Genomic DNA, 16,871 nt, shown 5'->3' with positions numbered 1-16,871 from the left:
GCGGGGCTCCAAGTGTCAGCTCCATCCAGAGCAGAAGGGTGGGATCCCAAGGAAGAAAACAAAGCACTTCTTAGGTGATGCTGCTTGTGGATTATAGGTGAGTGAGAGCGGTGCGAAGGGAGGTGTTGGCGCGTCGTGGTTTGCGGGGAACAAGCCGGGATAATGAAGAAGGGCTCGTTTGGAGACAGCCTTTGAACACCCCTGCACAGCGCCGGCAGCCGTGAGCGGAGCCCGCGGTAACGCCGGAACGGCCCGGCCGCACGCAGCGGCAGCTTCCGCCCCGCTCGGCTCGGCCCACGGGGGCGGTGCCGCCCCGCCCCGCCCTGCCGTAGCGCCCCGCCGGGCCCGGGCCATAAAGCGGCGGCGGGCGGCCCGCTGCCCGAGCCATGGGCGCTACTCGGTGGAGGGCGGTGGTGGGCCTGGGGGCGGTCGGGGCCGTCTGCCTGCTGCTGGGCGGCTGCCTGCTGCTGGCGGGGCCCGCTATCATCAAGATGCAGGTCTTCAAGGTTAGCGGGCCGGGGGCTGCGGACGGCGGCGGTGCTGCGCGGGGCTGGGCGTGCTGCTGTGGGTGCTTTGCTCGTCCGAGCTCTCCAGGGGCGATGAGAGCCGCGCACCAAAACGGCTGCTTCGGTGCTGCTCTTCCAGCTTGCGGCATCCTTAAAATCTCAGCGCGAATAAATCTAGGCTCGGCTGTTCTGTGCTCTGTTGCAGGAGGGCTGGGGCTGCCTGGGACCGCGATCCTCCTTAGCGGGGGCTGCGCTCTGCTGACGCTGACGGGTGATTGCTGCTGGGAGAAGCGCTGGATGCTCTTTGCTAACTGCATGGGAAAGCTTGTGCTGGTGGATTGCTCTGTATTGTCCAGAACAGCGTGGGTGATGCGCTGCAGTGCTCGGATGGAGTCCTTGCCTTGTGCGTGGTGTGGTGTCTGAGAGTGAAGCACAAGAGTTGCCTCTCTTTGGGGTTCCTGGCTGCTGGAGGGGGCCCTGCTGCTGGTTATGGCACAGGGATGCGGGCTGAGCCCTTGTGAGTCTGCCCAGTGAGTGCTGCACAGAGCCCCGGGACCAGTGCTCAAAGACAGAAAGGGAGAAAATACAATGGAAAGGGCTCAAGGACTGAGATGAGAACAGGGAGGTTGCTCACCAATTACTGTTGCGAGCAAAAGAGTTCTAACTTGGGGCAGCTGCTGGGCTTTCCTCACAGAGTCCCCTCTGCAGCCCCCCACTAGCAAACCCTTACTGCATCAGCCCAATACGTGGCTTCATCCCCAGTTTCACCCAAACCTTTCCCACTGCCCACAACAGAGGGTCCCTCTCCCTTGGAGTTCCTTCAAGCTCACATCTACCCACATCAACAGCTAGAAACACTCCCCTGGCACAGGAGATAATTAGCGAGTGGCTGTAGCTCTGTGTGTCCCTGCGTCTTTGTCAGGAACAAGCTTCTGCTGGAATGGATGCTCTGGTAGTGCCACTGGCTGTGCAGAGCCAGGCAGACCTTTGCCGTAAGCCAGAGTTGGTCTTTGTCCAGTCTGTTGGCCGTGCAGAGCTGGTGCTGGCACCTGTAAACATATGGCATGATCAGTGCAACCAGACTTCCCCTCTTTTGGGGAACTACCCGATTCAGCTACTTTCTGGTGAATCTCAGCGAGGAGAAGCCTGACCCTTCTTTTTCCTCAGGGCTCACTTCATCTCAAGTATGCGGTCTCCTCATCTTCCATGTGATTTGAAGGATCCCAAGTTCTTACACAGCTTAAAGTCAAATGGAAAACAAACAATGGACTGACATGCAGGGTGGTGAGAAGCGTGCAGGGCCTTGCTGAGATTCCTGGGGCAGTGTTTGGAGTGGTGGGTGTGAGGAGTTGCTGGTGGCAAAGCTTGGGCAGGGCTGGAGGCTGGTTGGCCTTTGGCAGGCACTTATCACATAACTCCACGTAGGAACTGTTGTCCTCAGTGCTTACACTGCTGTCTTTGTCTGGAGGAGCCGCATGGTAACCCGTTGCTTTCAGTTCTTCAGGAACTTAGCATGGTCAGGATATCTCAGACCACCCAGTGACCCTTTGTAACCCATCTGCGTGAAAAATAATTCTATTTTTATTCCAGACATGTGCCACATCTATGTTGATCTTCATGTAGCTCGACTCCAAGGCTGCTCTGATCAGCGTATCTTATTTAGTGGTAGTTGTTACAGTTGGACTTAATGAGCTTAGTGCTCTTTTCCAACCTCAGCAACCCTGTGGTTCTGTGCACGGCCTGGAGCTGCTGGACACCCATGAGAGGAGGCTGAGAAGGGCAGCAGGCGGTTGGGATGCAACCTGTGTGTGTTACATAAATGCATGCATATGCAACGGGAAGCCCAGGGAATGCAAAGCAGAACAAAAAAAGTAAAGAAAAGCAGATGTCCGTGTTCAGACTCGGCTGGGTGCACAGGGAAAGGGTTATAAGACAATCTAGATGAAGTCTGGGTTGCTCTTGTCCCATGGTTGCTTCTCTGCCATTGACACTGCTGGCAGCTTTTTCCTTGTTCCTGCCATGGGGTCAAAGCGAGCAGCTGTGGGGCTGAGCTGGAGCTGGATAGTGCCCGCGTGCCTTTGACGATTAGTGGATCAAACGCAGTTCTGAGCCGTGTTACTTAACTGCAGCGAGAGTTTGTACTTGCAGAGGAAGCAGAGGTAATAGTGGAGTGCCCCAAAATAGGTGATTAAGATGAAACGAGCTTTTGGTTTGCTGGTCCGTAAGGCAGCTCCCAGGAGACTGGGAAGGACCAGAGGCAGGAAGCCAGCTGCCAGCAGAGTGCCTGCAGAGGAGGTGAGGGCTTTTGTGCAGTTGTGCACTGCCTTCATACAGCATTAAGATGAACATGAATCTCTGCAGGATTACATCTGAGAGGAAGCAAAAGCAACTTGGATGCAGTTTGGTTGACATCACCATTCTCCTCATCTATTTTGGGATAACCCAAGAGCTGCGTGGTTTGTAGTTGTAGCTATGGAGTTGCCATACCTGGCAAGCAAGTGGAAGATTTTAGGATGGGCTTGTTTGTGCCAGGCAAGTCAAACCACCAGAGCTGTGAATAATTCAGTGCTGGCTTGTCTAGCACGGTGAAAGCCTCCAGCACTTCAAAGCAGCTTTGAAACCTTGTGGGTAGGAGTCTGGCAAGCGGAGCCTCAATAAATAAGCCTGCAGACATCCTGTGGCACATACTTGATGCTTCTGCACGCATAAGTCTGGAGTTTAGAACTGGCTCTGTTTCAGTTTGCATAACGTGCTGTGTCCTCTAGAGATCCACTGCTGAAACTTCTGCCTTCAGCTAGGCCTGGCGTGGGAAACAGGAGTGGGTGTTCTCAGCCTCCAAGGCCAAGCAGCCCATCTTCTTTCTCTTTCTTTGCAGAATGTGAGGATTGATCCCAGCAGCATCGCCTTCAACATGTGGAGGGACATTCCTGTTCCTTTTTATCTGACGGTGAACCTCTTTGAAGTGCAGAACCCTCAAGAGGTCCTCCAGGGAGCAAAGCCAAAGGTGACCCAGCGTGGACCGTATGTTTACAGGTCAGGTACTGCTTGTGGTCCAGCTGTGTGTGAGCTGCTGTGCTGCCTGCCAGACTCTTGGCTGCCTCCTCCAGGAGGACAGAATGGCAATAGTGCAGCCAGCCTGAGTCTGATGGCACAGGATTTTAAAGCAATCCAAATGTGAAGTATTTGCTCTGATCTTGCTCAAATAATCAGTAGGACCGCTGGCTGGCAGGGCTGTGAGGCTGCTTGGTGCTTCAGTGTGAGCTGTGGAGCTTGGTCCTCTGCTGGGACCTGCTAGCTGTTAGTATGGTGATGGGTGAGCCCCATCCTCAGCTTGGGCTTCAGTTTAATCTTCACTGTGCATTTAGGAATCTAGCTCCAGAGCTGGCATCTCCTTGATATGAAGCTTCAGACTTCCTGCATTGATCTAAGACCCATCATCTATGACGGGATGCAGAATTTGCCTAACATGCAGAGCACCGTATCTTGGCTAGGTTCAACAACAACAGGGCTTGGTCTATTTGCCATGGCTTAAGAATGGTGGCTGGAGTCCCTCTCTAGACCTGCTGTGTGTGATGATGAGAGAGATTGAACTGAGCACATAATCTTACCTGTAAGTAACAATGTTTGACATGTTAGTGCCTATACATGTAGGCAAAGTCAGGTCAGCAGCCTAAGCAAGCTCATGTGGGAAGATTACAGGTCTAATCCCAAAGCTGTTTGAGTAGTGTTGGGGGAAACCTGGCACTATGTATATGCCCTCATTTCCCCTGGTCTGCTGGTCACACCACAGAATCGTGTAGGTTCTGTACGTTGTGATTGGATCAGTCACTTGGCTTGGGGAAAAGGCTTCACTTACACTAAGTAAGAATGAACAAAGGGGTAAAGCTTATTAATGTTCTTATGTTCCTGTTGAGCAAGATTAGTGCCTTTCCCTATCATGGACCATAAAATAGGCTCCACAATAAAGGACTTTGTTTCTGCTTGTGCATTGAGCTGCAGCTGCCCATGGAGCTGTAACTGGCTTGGGATGCTGGGGACAACCTTGGGCTGCTGCAGCTGGGCTCCCTACCAGCATGCAGCAAGCAGGAGCTGGGTGGTGCACAGGAGGAGTGACCCAAAGAGAAGAAGCAGAGCCAGAATGCTCTGTGGAGGCTGAGCTTCATGTGCGGCTGCCCAGGAGCCAGTAGGGAGCTCTGGGACAAATTCACACGGATTTGACTGTGGAGCTTGTGCCATCTTATTTGGCTCTCCTCTGTTTCAGAGGTTGTTTCAATGCGTGGGATGGTGTTGATTGACTTATCTGAGCATCTCAGTCATAGATATAGGCTTCTCAGTAGCTGTTCTACTGCCTCTCCTGCAGCTTGGTGCTCCTGACTGGGGCTTGCTCTCCTTCTTCTGCTCTTCAGCAACAAGCCAAGGCCTGCCCTTGCTTCACACACAGTGCAGTTGGCACCACATGGGGCCAGGTTCCCAAGGTCTCTTTTCTCTTTGCAGAGAGTTCAAGTATAAAACAAACATCACTTTCCATGACAACGACACAGTCTCCTACCTGGAGTACCGGCAGCTCTTCTTCCGGCCGGACTTGTCCAACGGCACCGAAGATGAGTACATAGTGATGCCCAACATCTTGATGTTGGTAAGGACTTGCTTCCCAGAGACGTGCTGGCTGGCGGGCAGGGTGGTGATGCTCTGTGTTAACCTGAAGCTTCTTTTCTTGTCAGACTTGAATTCAATCAAGCCACAAGATTAAGCTTACAGAGTACAGTTCTTTGTCTATCGGTTGTCATGTTGGGCTGCTACCTTTCCAAAATCAGAGTGATTAGAGGGGCTGGGCTCATGTCTTCAACCTCATCTGACCTTTATCTGGGGAAATGAAACCTGTGAGCTCTTTGTGGCTGCTGCCACAAACTGCTTTTTTCCCAGCTGTGGGCTGAATGGTGCCCTGCAGGCTGTCAGAAGGGCTTCCATAGAGCGCTGTGCTGCGTGCTGAAGATGCACTGCATCCTCTCTGCCAAAGGCAGGGCTCTGATCTCAAGGATTGCTTTCCTTCACAGGGAGCAGCTGTCATGATGGAAAACCTACCCAGTTTTGTGAAGTTCTTGCTGAGCGGGGCCCTGGCTGGCCTGAAGCAGGAGGCCTTCATTAACCGGACAGTGGGGGAGATCTTGTGGGGCTATGAAGACCCTCTTTTAGACACAATAAATGCCCTTGTCCCTGGCCTGATCCCATTCAAGGGAAAATTTGGCATATTTGTGGAGGTGAGTAAACCACTGCTGGGAACCCTGAAGTCCCAGACATATTGCTCTTGTTACTGAATATGCAGGCTGTCTCCTTCACAAACTGCTTGGAGCAGCCATGTGTAATTGATGGCGGTTGTGTAAGGCGCCTTACATTTCTGCTGGAGGGGAAAATTGTGTTGGAAGCTGTCTCTGGCAACCAACGTGAAACTTCAGAAGCTTACAATATGTGAAGTGCTCCTAATGCTGATGAAGTATGCAAAGGTGTTAGCACCCTGCAGGCTTTCTGCATGTGATGGATTACAGGTTAATTTCTTCTCTCTGCAGTTTAACAACACCAATTCTGGATTGTTCACAGTGAATACAGGCATGAAGAACATCAGTCAAGTTCATATGGTGGATTCATGGAATGGCTTGAAAAAGGTAAGCATCGGGCAGCAAAACTCAGGTACAGGGGCAGTGCCTGATGTAGAGCAAGGCTAACTGAAAGCTTTTGGTGCTGTTGTGTCAGTGGGTCACAAGTTTGGAAGCGAGTTCCTATGGAACTTGAATGTCAAAGTAAAGGCAGAATGACCAGAAGGCAGCCCAGTGCAAGAAGCATTCAGTTGGGCCCATCCTGAAAGCTCTCCAGCATTGCTGTCCCCAGCTACTCTGGATGGCATGGCAGGGATGGAAGTCGACATCGAGCTGATAGAGCTGAGCTCCTCTCTCTGCACCCATCCAACAGGTGAACTACTGGCGGAGCAATCAGTGCAACATGATCAACGGGACTGCAGGGGAGATGTGGCCACCATACATGTCCCCAACGTCACTGGAGTTCTACAGCCCCGATGCCTGCAGGTGAGGCTGCAGCAGGCGCAGAGCTGCAGTCCCTGTGCTGATGGTGGGAGATGCTCTGGTGCTTGCGGAGCGCTGTGTGGTGATGCAGAGGACTTGGGCAGAGTTCCTGTAGTTGAATGTTCTGCTGCAGTTCAGTGTTGTAGTGTCAGAGCATTGCAAAGAGCGTAGAGCTGTCTGCCTACATCTTGTGATGTTCATAAATACCTTCCGGATTGCTGGGGAAGCCTAACCTAACTGAATTGAAAACCAGTCTAGACAAAATTTGGGAAGAGGAAGGCTGGAAATGAAGGTTGTCAGAAGGAAATGCTGTTTGGCCACAGAACTATTGCAGAAGTAATGCTGGGGGCTGTGCCACTGCTCCTACGCTGCTTCATTTTTGCTCATGCATAGCTGTGCCTGTGTGATGCCCTGGTCTCAGCTGAGTGTGCAGAGGTTAAAGTACCTCTGGAGCCTGCCCTGCTCCTGTGGAAACACCCTGAGACTGGAAGGAGGGGAAGTGAGGTGGCCAGATACAAAGCTCTGTCCCCAGCCAGGGAAAGATAATGGTGATTTCGGCTATGCAGTTGCTGCAAAACAAGCAAAGTGCTCCTGCTGAATAGAGATTAGTGACCTCAGCCAACAAGCAAAGTCAGCTGAGCCCAGTATTAGTGCAGGAATTCCTCTACACAAGAGTCATCAACAAATACAAAAATGACTCAGAGCCAAGGACTTGCAGGGATGTTTACTGGTAGTCAAAGTTTATTTAAACATACCTGTTTTTGTAGAACTGTGGAGGTCTTGTAGAGAATGTAAAGTGCTTTTGGCAAGGTGTAAAATCGAGCAGGAGGCTTGGTTTCCTGTGATTCTTGCTGAAGGGTGAGCACAGCACAGAAGTGTGCACATCAGTGCTGTGCAGAAGGCAGCTGTAGTGATGGGCATCCTTCTTGGCTGGCTGGGCTGGCTGCATCCCCACGGGTCTCGCTTGAGTGCAAAGGAGCAAACTGCCTTCCTGGAAACATGCATCTACTGATGCATGCAGCATAAAGTCGCTGCTCTTTTACCTGGATTAAAATCTTGCTGTACAGTGTAGTTCAAAAGATGAAATTTTCCACTCTCCTGATGGCTGTGTGCTAGAAAACAGATTTAGCCAGTGTCCATCTGCTGTGACAGAGCTCTTCTATCTCGGGGCCAGTGCCAGCACAAAGACAGCATTATCTCTGGGAGAGCAGCCATGGGGATTACTCCATGCCCTTAAACAAATCCATTCTGGATTCTGCAAACAGATTTATAAGCTTGTGTGGTTCCCTCCACAACTAGTCCTGACCAGCCTTGTATTTGTGCTTAAAACATGGAAAGCAAATGGCTTAGATACTCATTCCCAATCCAAAGCTCTGCTCGGAGTGTTTATCTTGATCTCAAAGTCTAAGTTACATTGCAACTGCATCTTATCCGGTGAAGATAAGAGCCTGTTTCTGTGCTGAGAACCTGCTGGCTAATCCTGATCCTTCTTCACCAAAACCCTTCCAGATCCATGAAACTGGTGTACGAGCAGTCGGGACAGTTCAAGGGTGTGCCCACCTATCGCTTCGTGGCACCGAAAACGCTCTTTGCCAATGGCACAGATTATCCCCCCAACGAAGGCTTCTGTCCCTGCAGGCAGTCTGGCATCCAGAACGTCAGCTCCTGCAGGCTAAGTGAGTCCTGCAATTCCCCTTTCCATACTGATGTCTGGGGCAGGTGGGATGGGATTACCTGTCCGAAAACTTTGCTGCCTGTCAGTGGGCTGGAAGGTATCTCTGGGGTATGTGTGCATTCATCTGAGCAAGGGGAGAGTGAGAAAGCTGCTGAAAGAGCCCTCTGCTTGTTCATGGAATGGCTGAGGGTAGGATGGAGCATCACCTCCCCCAGGCTGAAAGCTGGCTGTGTAACTGCCAAGCTAAACTTTGACTTTGGACAGTGAGTAGAGATCACTCAGGAGTGAGAATTCAGTCTTCAGTGTTCTGTCCCACATCTGTGGCTGATGAGTGTTTGGTGGTGTGTGGGGTGAAGGTGGCTTAGAGGTGGGATCTGAACCTTCCTGGTGCGACAAGCTGCTGGGGGAAAAGAATAGAAAAGCATGAAAAAGCAGAAAAAAATTCTGCAATGGTTTAGAAATATCAACGTGCTCTCAGATGGATGAGCTTAAGTTGTCTCTGTTCTCACCCAGATGCACCGATGTTCATCTCCCACCCTCACTTCTACAATGCTGACCCAAGCCTGGTGGATGCTGTGGAAGGCCTGCATCCCAGCAAGGAGGAGCACGCGCTCTTCCTCGACGTGCACCCGGTGAGGGGCTGGGGGGTGGCTGCCCCAGGGCAAGGCCAAAGCTGTTCAGTGCGGCTGGGGGGAATGGCTGCCCTTAGGCTGGGCCTAGGCTGTGCAGTGGGGCTGGTAAGCACCCTGTGGTGGGGACTGGTGGGATCCTGCTCCGCTGGGTCTGGACCTGGGCTGGGCAACACCTGATGAGGGGCCGGGAGGGCTGGCCTAGGCTGTGTGGTGGAGATGGGAGCATGCTACCCTGCCTGTCAGCCCCATGCTGCTCTCCTGGTGCTGACTGGAGCAGGTTCCAGAGTGCAAAGTGGTAAGGACGTGTGCAGATAAAAAAACACCAAAGTCATAAACTAATTGAATAACTAGCTTAGCTTCTAGGGAATTGCAGGACTAATTGGAATCATAATTGTTTTGATAAGCGCAGTCCTTTTCTTTCCACTGACTCAGGAAGGCCCGTGACACCAGGAGGTGTATCTGGCAGCAGCCCAGGTCTGTAAACATGTATGACCATGAGAGATGACTGGCAAAGTCTGAACACCACTTTGTAGGGCACCTGTTGCTGCTGTTTCTGGGCTGGCTTTTTCCTCCATCCTGACTAGCCCATCTGACTGGCTGCTTCTGCTCTGTCAGCCTTGGTGCTGCACCTCGTGCATACTGAACAGAAGGATGAAGCTGCTCACCAGTGCCATCTCAAGTCATCTTTGTCTCCCCAGTTGAAGGGGAGAAGACATGGGGCTCTTCCCCTTGTGGCCCACTCTGCATGTGGCCATGAGTGGAATGTTTCCAAGTGTTCAGCGGTGCTAACTTGAGCAAGAAACCAATCCCCTCTTGAAGTAAGGCAAGATAAACTTCTTACCCAGGCATTGGGTTCTCTCCTTTTCTTATCACATTTACGGAAATCTAATTAAGTTTATTACAGTATCAAAGCTCTTCTGATAACAGTACAATTCACTGTTATCTAGCCCAGCCTGCTGAGTACAAATATGGGCAATCCAGGCAAAATACCCTCCCCTTAGTATGTCAGAGAACTGCAGTGTCATGAGGAGCCAATGCCAAACGACCATCTTAGAAGTGTGATGTTGTGTGCTGATGTATTCTCAAAACAAGTGCAGATAGGTTCAACGACAGAAGAGGCTCATCAGGCTCAGGAATAGAAGCTTCTGTTAAAACACCCTGCCCAAGGAATCAATTGCAGGTTGTGAGTTCTACGTGGTAACTTTAAACTTGATTGGGTTTGGTCCCACGAGCCCTATGTCCTGTAAAGCACCTCCCCATGTTCATGCAGTCTGCCTGTTAAACACGTGCACTACGCATGTGAGCAGTCATCCTCAGAGCCTGGGGAGCAGCGTGGGGCTGACCAGCACTGGTACATTGGAAACTCAGCCTTGCTGCTGGCGCATGTGTGGTGGATCTCTGAGTGATCCAATTCACTGCTTCGTTGGGAAGTTGGCACCTGGAGCAGCTGGGGAGGAAAGTGGAGAGCCAGTTTTCTGCAGAGCTCTCACAATATGTGTGAGTTGTACTGATGAAATGGTTGGTCTCTTCCTATGCAGATGACAGGCATCCCCATGAATTGCTCCATCAAGCTCCAGCTGAACCAGTACATGAAGCAGGTGTCTGGTATCCTGTAAGTGATTCGCTGTTAAGAGTGGCTATCTCTTCATCCAGCAGGGAGTGCTGCTGGCTCTGGGGTCCCTGCAGAACTCACCCTGACAGAGGAGAGAGCTTTGATGTTAGCAGTGTCACCACTGCAGCAGCCAGCTGGCTGATGTGTGGGGTCAGCTGTTCCGGTGACCTCCAGATGCTGTCCCCTGGCAGTGCTGTGTGCCTGCCTGTTGGCTCAGCTCTTGCAGTGCTTCATGCACCTGACAGAACAGTTGAAATACAAATGCTGGCAGACGATCTCTGTGCTCTGAACTTGGCAGTACTGCCCTGCAGTGCCATGCAGATGACTGGGACTTCTCAGATCTGCGTAAGCTCAACATTCCAGTTCACTGAATCAGTGTACCCAGAGCCCAGGTTTGGGATGGCACTTCTTGCTGTCATTGGACAACTAAATTCAAATGGAAGTGTTGGCACTGCTTTTGCACAGAAGGCTCAAGATGAACCTGGTCCCTGGAGGGGAGGGAGCTCCCTGAAGCAGCAGGAGTTGCTACCTTCTTGCATCAGTGTCCTGGCCACTGCTGGTCTGCCAGACTCTTCCCATTACGAAGAATTGCAACAGTAGCTGTGGTCTAATGAACCAGGAATCTAAATGCTTATTTCTTTTCTACCCCCACAGTCAAACAGGGAAGATTCAGCCAGTGGTGATGCCGCTGCTGTGGTTTGCAGAGGTGAGCTGCCTTCCTTGACCAAATTCTGAAGAGTGTCTCGTGCAGGAAGGGGGAAACCATGGTGCTGGGGAAACTCCACTCTGAATAAGGCTTTAAGCCAGCCAGACTGAGCAGCCAACAGAAGGCTTTGTACTGCTTGGCTGCATGATTAATCCTTCTAAGTCAAACAAACCCTGCACTATACTTGGCAAACCTCTGGCTCTGTCCTGGATGTGGGGTTAAATAGAACCCAGAACAGCACTGCCAGCATCTGCATGCTAATGTGTGCTAGGGAGTGCAGTCCTACAGCTGTGTGCATGTCCAGCTGTTTGGTACAAGCTTCTGGCCTGCCTCTGACCTAAATTCCTCGATCCGTGGTAGGAGAGGCATTGCACAAATGGTCTGTCACTGCTCTGGATGAAAGAGAGATGCCTATCACAACTTTGCTTTCTTGGGCAGAGTGGATACATTGATGGCTCAGTCCTATCGCAGTTTTACACCAACCTGGTGCTGATCCCATCCGTCCTAGACTACCTGCAGTACATCTTCCTCGGGCTCAGTGTCCCACTCATCATCTCAGCTGCACTCATGATGATGAGTCAGGTAAGAATGTGCAGATATCAGATGGGAAGTGCTGTTAGCCAAACCAGATTTAATCGAATGGCAAAGACTGAGTTGACAATCTAACACTCCTGATGGAGCATTGGCTGATACCCTGATTCTGTTACAACTGTGTCCTAATGACACCAGTAGGTAACCACAGGACTTCCTCAGCTATCAAGAAATTGGGCTGCAAATGTTTTAAAAGCAATTCTGGTCATCTCAGTGCGCAGCAGTGACCAAAGCAGGTTCTCATGGGAGGAAACATTTCTCAGCTCACCCAACTAACGCACAACCCTGGCTCATCAATCTCATTTCCATGTAAAGCATCAGGTCTGTGCCCTCACCCAGAAACTCATTTATTTCTCTGCAAGTGCAGCTGTTCTAAATAGCTGTGGGAGTCTGGCCTGCAGGGATCTGTGGGTGAGAAGTCCTGGCTTCTGAGGGCTGCAGGGAGCTTTGGGTGGGTGGGAGCAGCACAGGGGCCTGGCTGCCCCATCCGTCTGAGTGTAATGCTGTGGGGACAGAATATAAAACAGCTCAGGCACTTGGTGGTGATCTGTCTCCAGCTGCAAAACACTCATCTGATAAGAGCTAAAGCTTTTAGAGAGCTTAGCATTGAAGTAGAGATCTAGCTCCCTAACCTATATCAAAGCAAGCTTATTGAGCTTGGAGTTACAGCCAGACAGCTTGAGCTGGCTCTAAAGCTGCAGATAAGAAGAGGCTGCTTGTGGGGATGAAAAGGCAGTGAAGAGGATGAGTGGGTTGAGGTGAGAGCATGGGCGAGAGGCTGCTTCTGCTCAACCTTTAGCTACCCTTACTGAAATGCTAATATCAGCCCACTTTAAATAGCTCTAGAGTTCTCCAAGTATCACATAATTGGATTTCTACCAAGCCTACAACTGCTTAATTGACTTAAACACATGATTCCAAATCCCCTTGTTCCTCCCTGCGCTACCTGGCAGTAGGGGAGCAGTGTGAGGGGCTGGGGCTCAGTGCTGACCCTTGTGCTGTTCCCAGAGCAGCTGAGCTCTGAGTGTGCCACCCTCTTTGTTCCAGCAGCTGCAGGTGGCCGCAGGCTTCATCCTGTTCTGCAGCACCACTGTATCTCAGCACGTGCTGGTGTTTCCTGGGCTGCTGTGTCTGACAGCCTGGGCTGCCATTTCCTCACCCTGCTTTGTGCAGGTTTCCCTGCATCAAAGAGCCTTATCCACTATGCTGGAAGGGGGTAGGAGAAAAGCTGCCTTCTCTATTCACTTGAATTGTCTGAACAGCTGCTTTTGAAACATCCCAAACCTGGGCATGAGACAGCTGCATCTGGGTGCTCAGCCAGAGCCTCACAAAGTGCTAGAACTAAAATAAACCAGAAGAAGCATCTGACTACCTGAAAAATAAATCAGTAGCCCTAATGGCTTTATAAATCTTGGAGGAAGCCATGCAACAGCACATTAAATTCTGTGCCTAATGAACAGATAAGAGCTTGTAAACTGGAAGACAGCAACTTGCAGCCAAGCTGTGTTCCTCAATCAAAGTGCTGCTGATCTAGTGATGATTGCTAATCACCCCCGTTCCTCTCTCTGGAGGCCACAGGTGATGTCTGAGGGGCATTGTCCACATCTTCACGTGTCTGCCAGCGTGAAGCTCTTGCTTAACCTGTGCCTTCCTGGTGTGTCTCACATCTCTCTGGCTTCCAGAGAGAGCAGTGGGCCATCAAACCAGTCCAGATGAGGTATTGTGAAACACTTACATCTTAATCTAGTTTACGCAGGAGCCAGTTTAAAATGCATCTGTTGTTCCAAAAATGTGCGTGTCTCCTGTATGGGCACAACATGTGCCCACATGCAGCATTAAAGCTCTCTGCTAATGCGACCCAAAGCTTATGCAAGAAGACATTTAATATGCAAACAGACCATTTTAAAACTGGCTTGGTGCTGATCAAAATCTTAAATAGGGCTTAGTTTAACCTAAATCTTGAAATCTTCCTCAATAGCTGAATTATAGTTAAACAGTGATTAAAACTTCTTTAAAATAGCCTCCTGAAATCAGACCCTCGTGGAATTCATGTCAAAGTGCACCATAAACGAGCCTGATTATCTTCTAGGAAAAATGCTCTTTATTTTGGAGTAGCAATAAAAAGAAGTCAGACAGTAATAAGGCCACCCAGGCCCCCCATGCCAGAAAGCTGCCTCCGGTTAAGGTGTTGCGGGAAGCCAGACTATAGGTGGGTACCCAGCCAAGGTAACACGCTCTTCTCTCATCCAGAGTTGATTGAACTTTGCTAAAAACCAATCAAATGGAAATGTTTGCTGTCCATGTGTACCAGAAGATGTGTCTTCTTGGCAGTCTTTGATGCAGCCCTGTTATCTCCTGCCTTTATTTGGGACGATTTAGCTGTGTCAGTACTAGCACTTAACCAGGCTGCAAGAACACACTCTTGTTTCTGCTCCCTGTGTACTTGGTCTAATGGTATCAGCAAGGATTGGGATAAAACATAAGTGTGGTGTGAGGAGCTGCTTTCCTCACCTCTCTCCCCTGTGAGAGTTTGAGAGCTGGAGGTAAGTTCTTCAGAGGGCCCAGCGGTGGGGGTGACAGAGGCACCCTGCTGGTGCCCTGCAAAGGCTTTCAATGGGGAATTTGATTTTTCAAATATCTGGGTTTGTATTACAGAAACACAAAATCACAGAATCAATGGAGTTGGAAGGGAGCTGTGGAGGTCATCTCCTGCAACCCCTCTGTTCAAGCAGGGCCACCTAGGCCTGCTTGCTCAGGTCCATGTCCAGGTGCCTCTTGAATCCCCAAGGATGGAGATTCCCCCACTTCTGTGTGCAACCTTACCCAGTGCTTGGGCACAGGGTTTTTTTTTAAAAGAAAAAATTAAAAAAAAAAAAAAAAAGAAAGCATTTTCTGATGCTCAGATCACAGCTGTGTTTTAGTTTGTGCCCATCACCTCGTCCTGTCTCTGACAACCACTGAGAAGAGCCTCACTCTTTGGGGGTTTTACAGTCTTCATTGAGCTCCTGAAATAAATTAAGATCCCCCTGAGCCTTCTCTTCTCCAGGCTGTACAGCTTCAACTTACTTGGCCCTCGTATGAGATGCTACAGTCCTTTAATCATCTCAATAGTCCTGCTTTGGCCTCTCAGTAGATCCATGTCTCTGTGGCGCTGGGGAGCCCAGAACAACTGGAAACGGTACTTCAGGACTACATCAGTGCTGAGCAGGGGGGAAGGACCACCTTGAGCTGCTGGCCGTGCTTCATCTAATGCAGCCTGGGGCTGCCCCTTCCCACATGCAGACTTTGCACTTCCCCTTGCTGCAGCTGGTGAGGCTCCTGTTGTCCATTTCTCCAGCCTGTCAAGGTCCCGTGGGATGGCAGTGTGACTCTCTGGTGCATCAGCCACTCCTCCCAACTTCGTGTCACCTGCTAGTTGCTGAGGTTGCACTCCACCCCCACCATCTAGATCATTAATAAAGATGTTAGGTGTTAAACAGAGCTGGACCCAGGGCAGATGCCTGAGGTACACTACTCGTATCTGCTTTCCAGTAAGTTTGGGCCATTGGCAGTACCCTTTATGAGAATCACATAGGAAATGGCATTGAAAGCCTTACTGAAGCCAAAGTTGGCAATATCCACAGCTCTGCCCTCACCTACTGAGCTGCTAATAATCACACAAAGTTATCGTGCTGGTCAAAGGTGACTTTTCCTTGGTGGATCCATGCTGACTGCCCCTGATGACTTTGTCCTTAGTTGCCTGGAAATAGTTCCCAGTGCTTCCCAGGGATTGAGGGGAGGCTGCCTGGCTTGTAGTTCCCTTCTCTTAAAGATAGGTGCTTCTTTTTTGCGTGTTTGCTTGGCCAGAAGCAACTCGTTCATCCACGCAGGCCTCCTGGTCTTTGTCTGTGCCCATGATAAGACCCCGTGTGTTTCATAGAACTGTTTGAGTTGGAAGGGACCCTTAAAGGTCATCTATTCCAACTCCCCTGCAATGAATAGGGACACTATAGCTATAAACAGGGACTTGTACAGCTAGTAGATGTCTGGGGCTGTGCAGCTCGCTTACAGACAATCCTCTGCCTGATGACACAGCTCTACAGGCTGGCTGTTCCTGGGTTCTTACAAGGACTGGTGGGCAGGACCAGAGATAATGTTCTGTTGGGGCAGGAGATGTAGAAGCATTCAATTTGAGATCTGTCAGGGAAGGATTGCGCCATGCAGAAATCCAAGGCGCTGGGGCACAATTCTTATGCATGATGCATGCTGTACGGTCTGTGCTGTGGGGTTGTAACCTCTGCCCTCTTCTCTCCAGAAGTCTGCCAAGGAGAAGCACCCACACGACCCCACCACGCAGAGCCCCCCGCCCCAGCCCTCTGAGACCACACCGCTCCTCCAGGACACCTGCACACAGAGCCACGACACCGCCGAGGCCTGAGCTTGGGATGGGAACTGCTTCAGATCACCACCATTCTCCAGAAGGGGACGAGTCCTGGGCAGCCCCACGGAGGCACAGGGAGTGCACGGCCGGAAAGGCCTTGTCCAGGAACCCAAAACACAGTGCGTGAGGGGCCTTGGCCAGACTGTGCTCATCACAGCCCTCTCCCGCCGTGGGCAGGCAGGGCTGAAAGCAGCTGCTGACTCATCTCTTGTTTTGCAATGTAAAACTGCCTACTGCCAGGAATAAAAGGCACTTTAATAGGAGCCCTTAGAATAAATAAGGTTTGTATAAGTAGCACTGGTGGGATTTAGTGATCTTTTTTAAAGCCACTGTTCATCTCGCATGACCAGGGCTTGCTATCCCAAAGCCACTTAAGGGTTTTATTGCCACTCGATGTGACCAGACTATGCCACAAATCAGTTCTGAGTGCTGTCACGGCAGTGATGTTTCTCCTAGAGGCTCTTCAGGGCACCTGGAGCCTGCCCAGGGTTACTCTGGCCTTTTCGTGTCTTATTCTGTGCTGTGACATTGAGCTCTGGTGATTCCCTTCCGGAGCCTTTTCACTCCAACCTGCCAGATCCCTCCTTGCTTTTGGTGACTGACACACAGGCCATACCAAAAATCTCTTTGGTGTATCCAACTTTCCACATAAATC

The 16,871-nt window shown here is 50.7% G+C and overlaps 1 protein-coding gene across 4 annotated transcripts; it reads left to right on the top strand.

Annotated features, from left to right (window-relative positions):
* Positions 1–369: 369 nt before the first annotated feature.
* SCARB1 (scavenger receptor class B member 1) lies at positions 370–16,510 on the top strand. Of its 4 annotated transcripts, none has more exons than XM_042829050.1 (13): positions 370–506; positions 3,382–3,539; positions 5,001–5,142; positions 5,561–5,764; positions 6,071–6,166; positions 6,471–6,583; positions 8,090–8,256; positions 8,769–8,887; positions 10,426–10,499; positions 11,154–11,205; positions 11,644–11,787; positions 13,886–14,005; positions 16,094–16,180. In XM_042829050.1, exons 1-12 carry the CDS (start codon positions 387–389, stop codon positions 14,003–14,005), a joined length of 1,509 nt encoding a protein of 502 aa, XP_042684984.1. In that variant the 5' UTR covers positions 370–386; the 3' UTR covers positions 16,094–16,180. The 4 variants fall into 4 exon arrangements, with proteins under 4 accessions (XP_042684984.1, XP_042684983.1, XP_042684985.1 ...); XM_042829049.1 differs by having other exon boundaries at positions 16,091–16,177; XM_042829051.1 differs by lacking the exon at positions 13,886–14,005 and having other exon boundaries at positions 16,094–16,510.
* Positions 16,511–16,871: the final 361 nt, after the last annotated feature.

The sequence above is a fragment of the Centrocercus urophasianus genome, unplaced genomic scaffold (genome assembly GCF_019232065.1).
Source record: "Centrocercus urophasianus isolate 14NV4802_14NV808 unplaced genomic scaffold, USGS_Curo_1.0 seq_30, whole genome shotgun sequence".
Lineage (NCBI taxonomy): Eukaryota > Metazoa > Chordata > Aves > Galliformes > Phasianidae > Centrocercus > Centrocercus urophasianus.
Note: the sequence above shows the minus strand (reverse complement) of the source record. Positions and strands in the feature narration are given on the sequence as shown.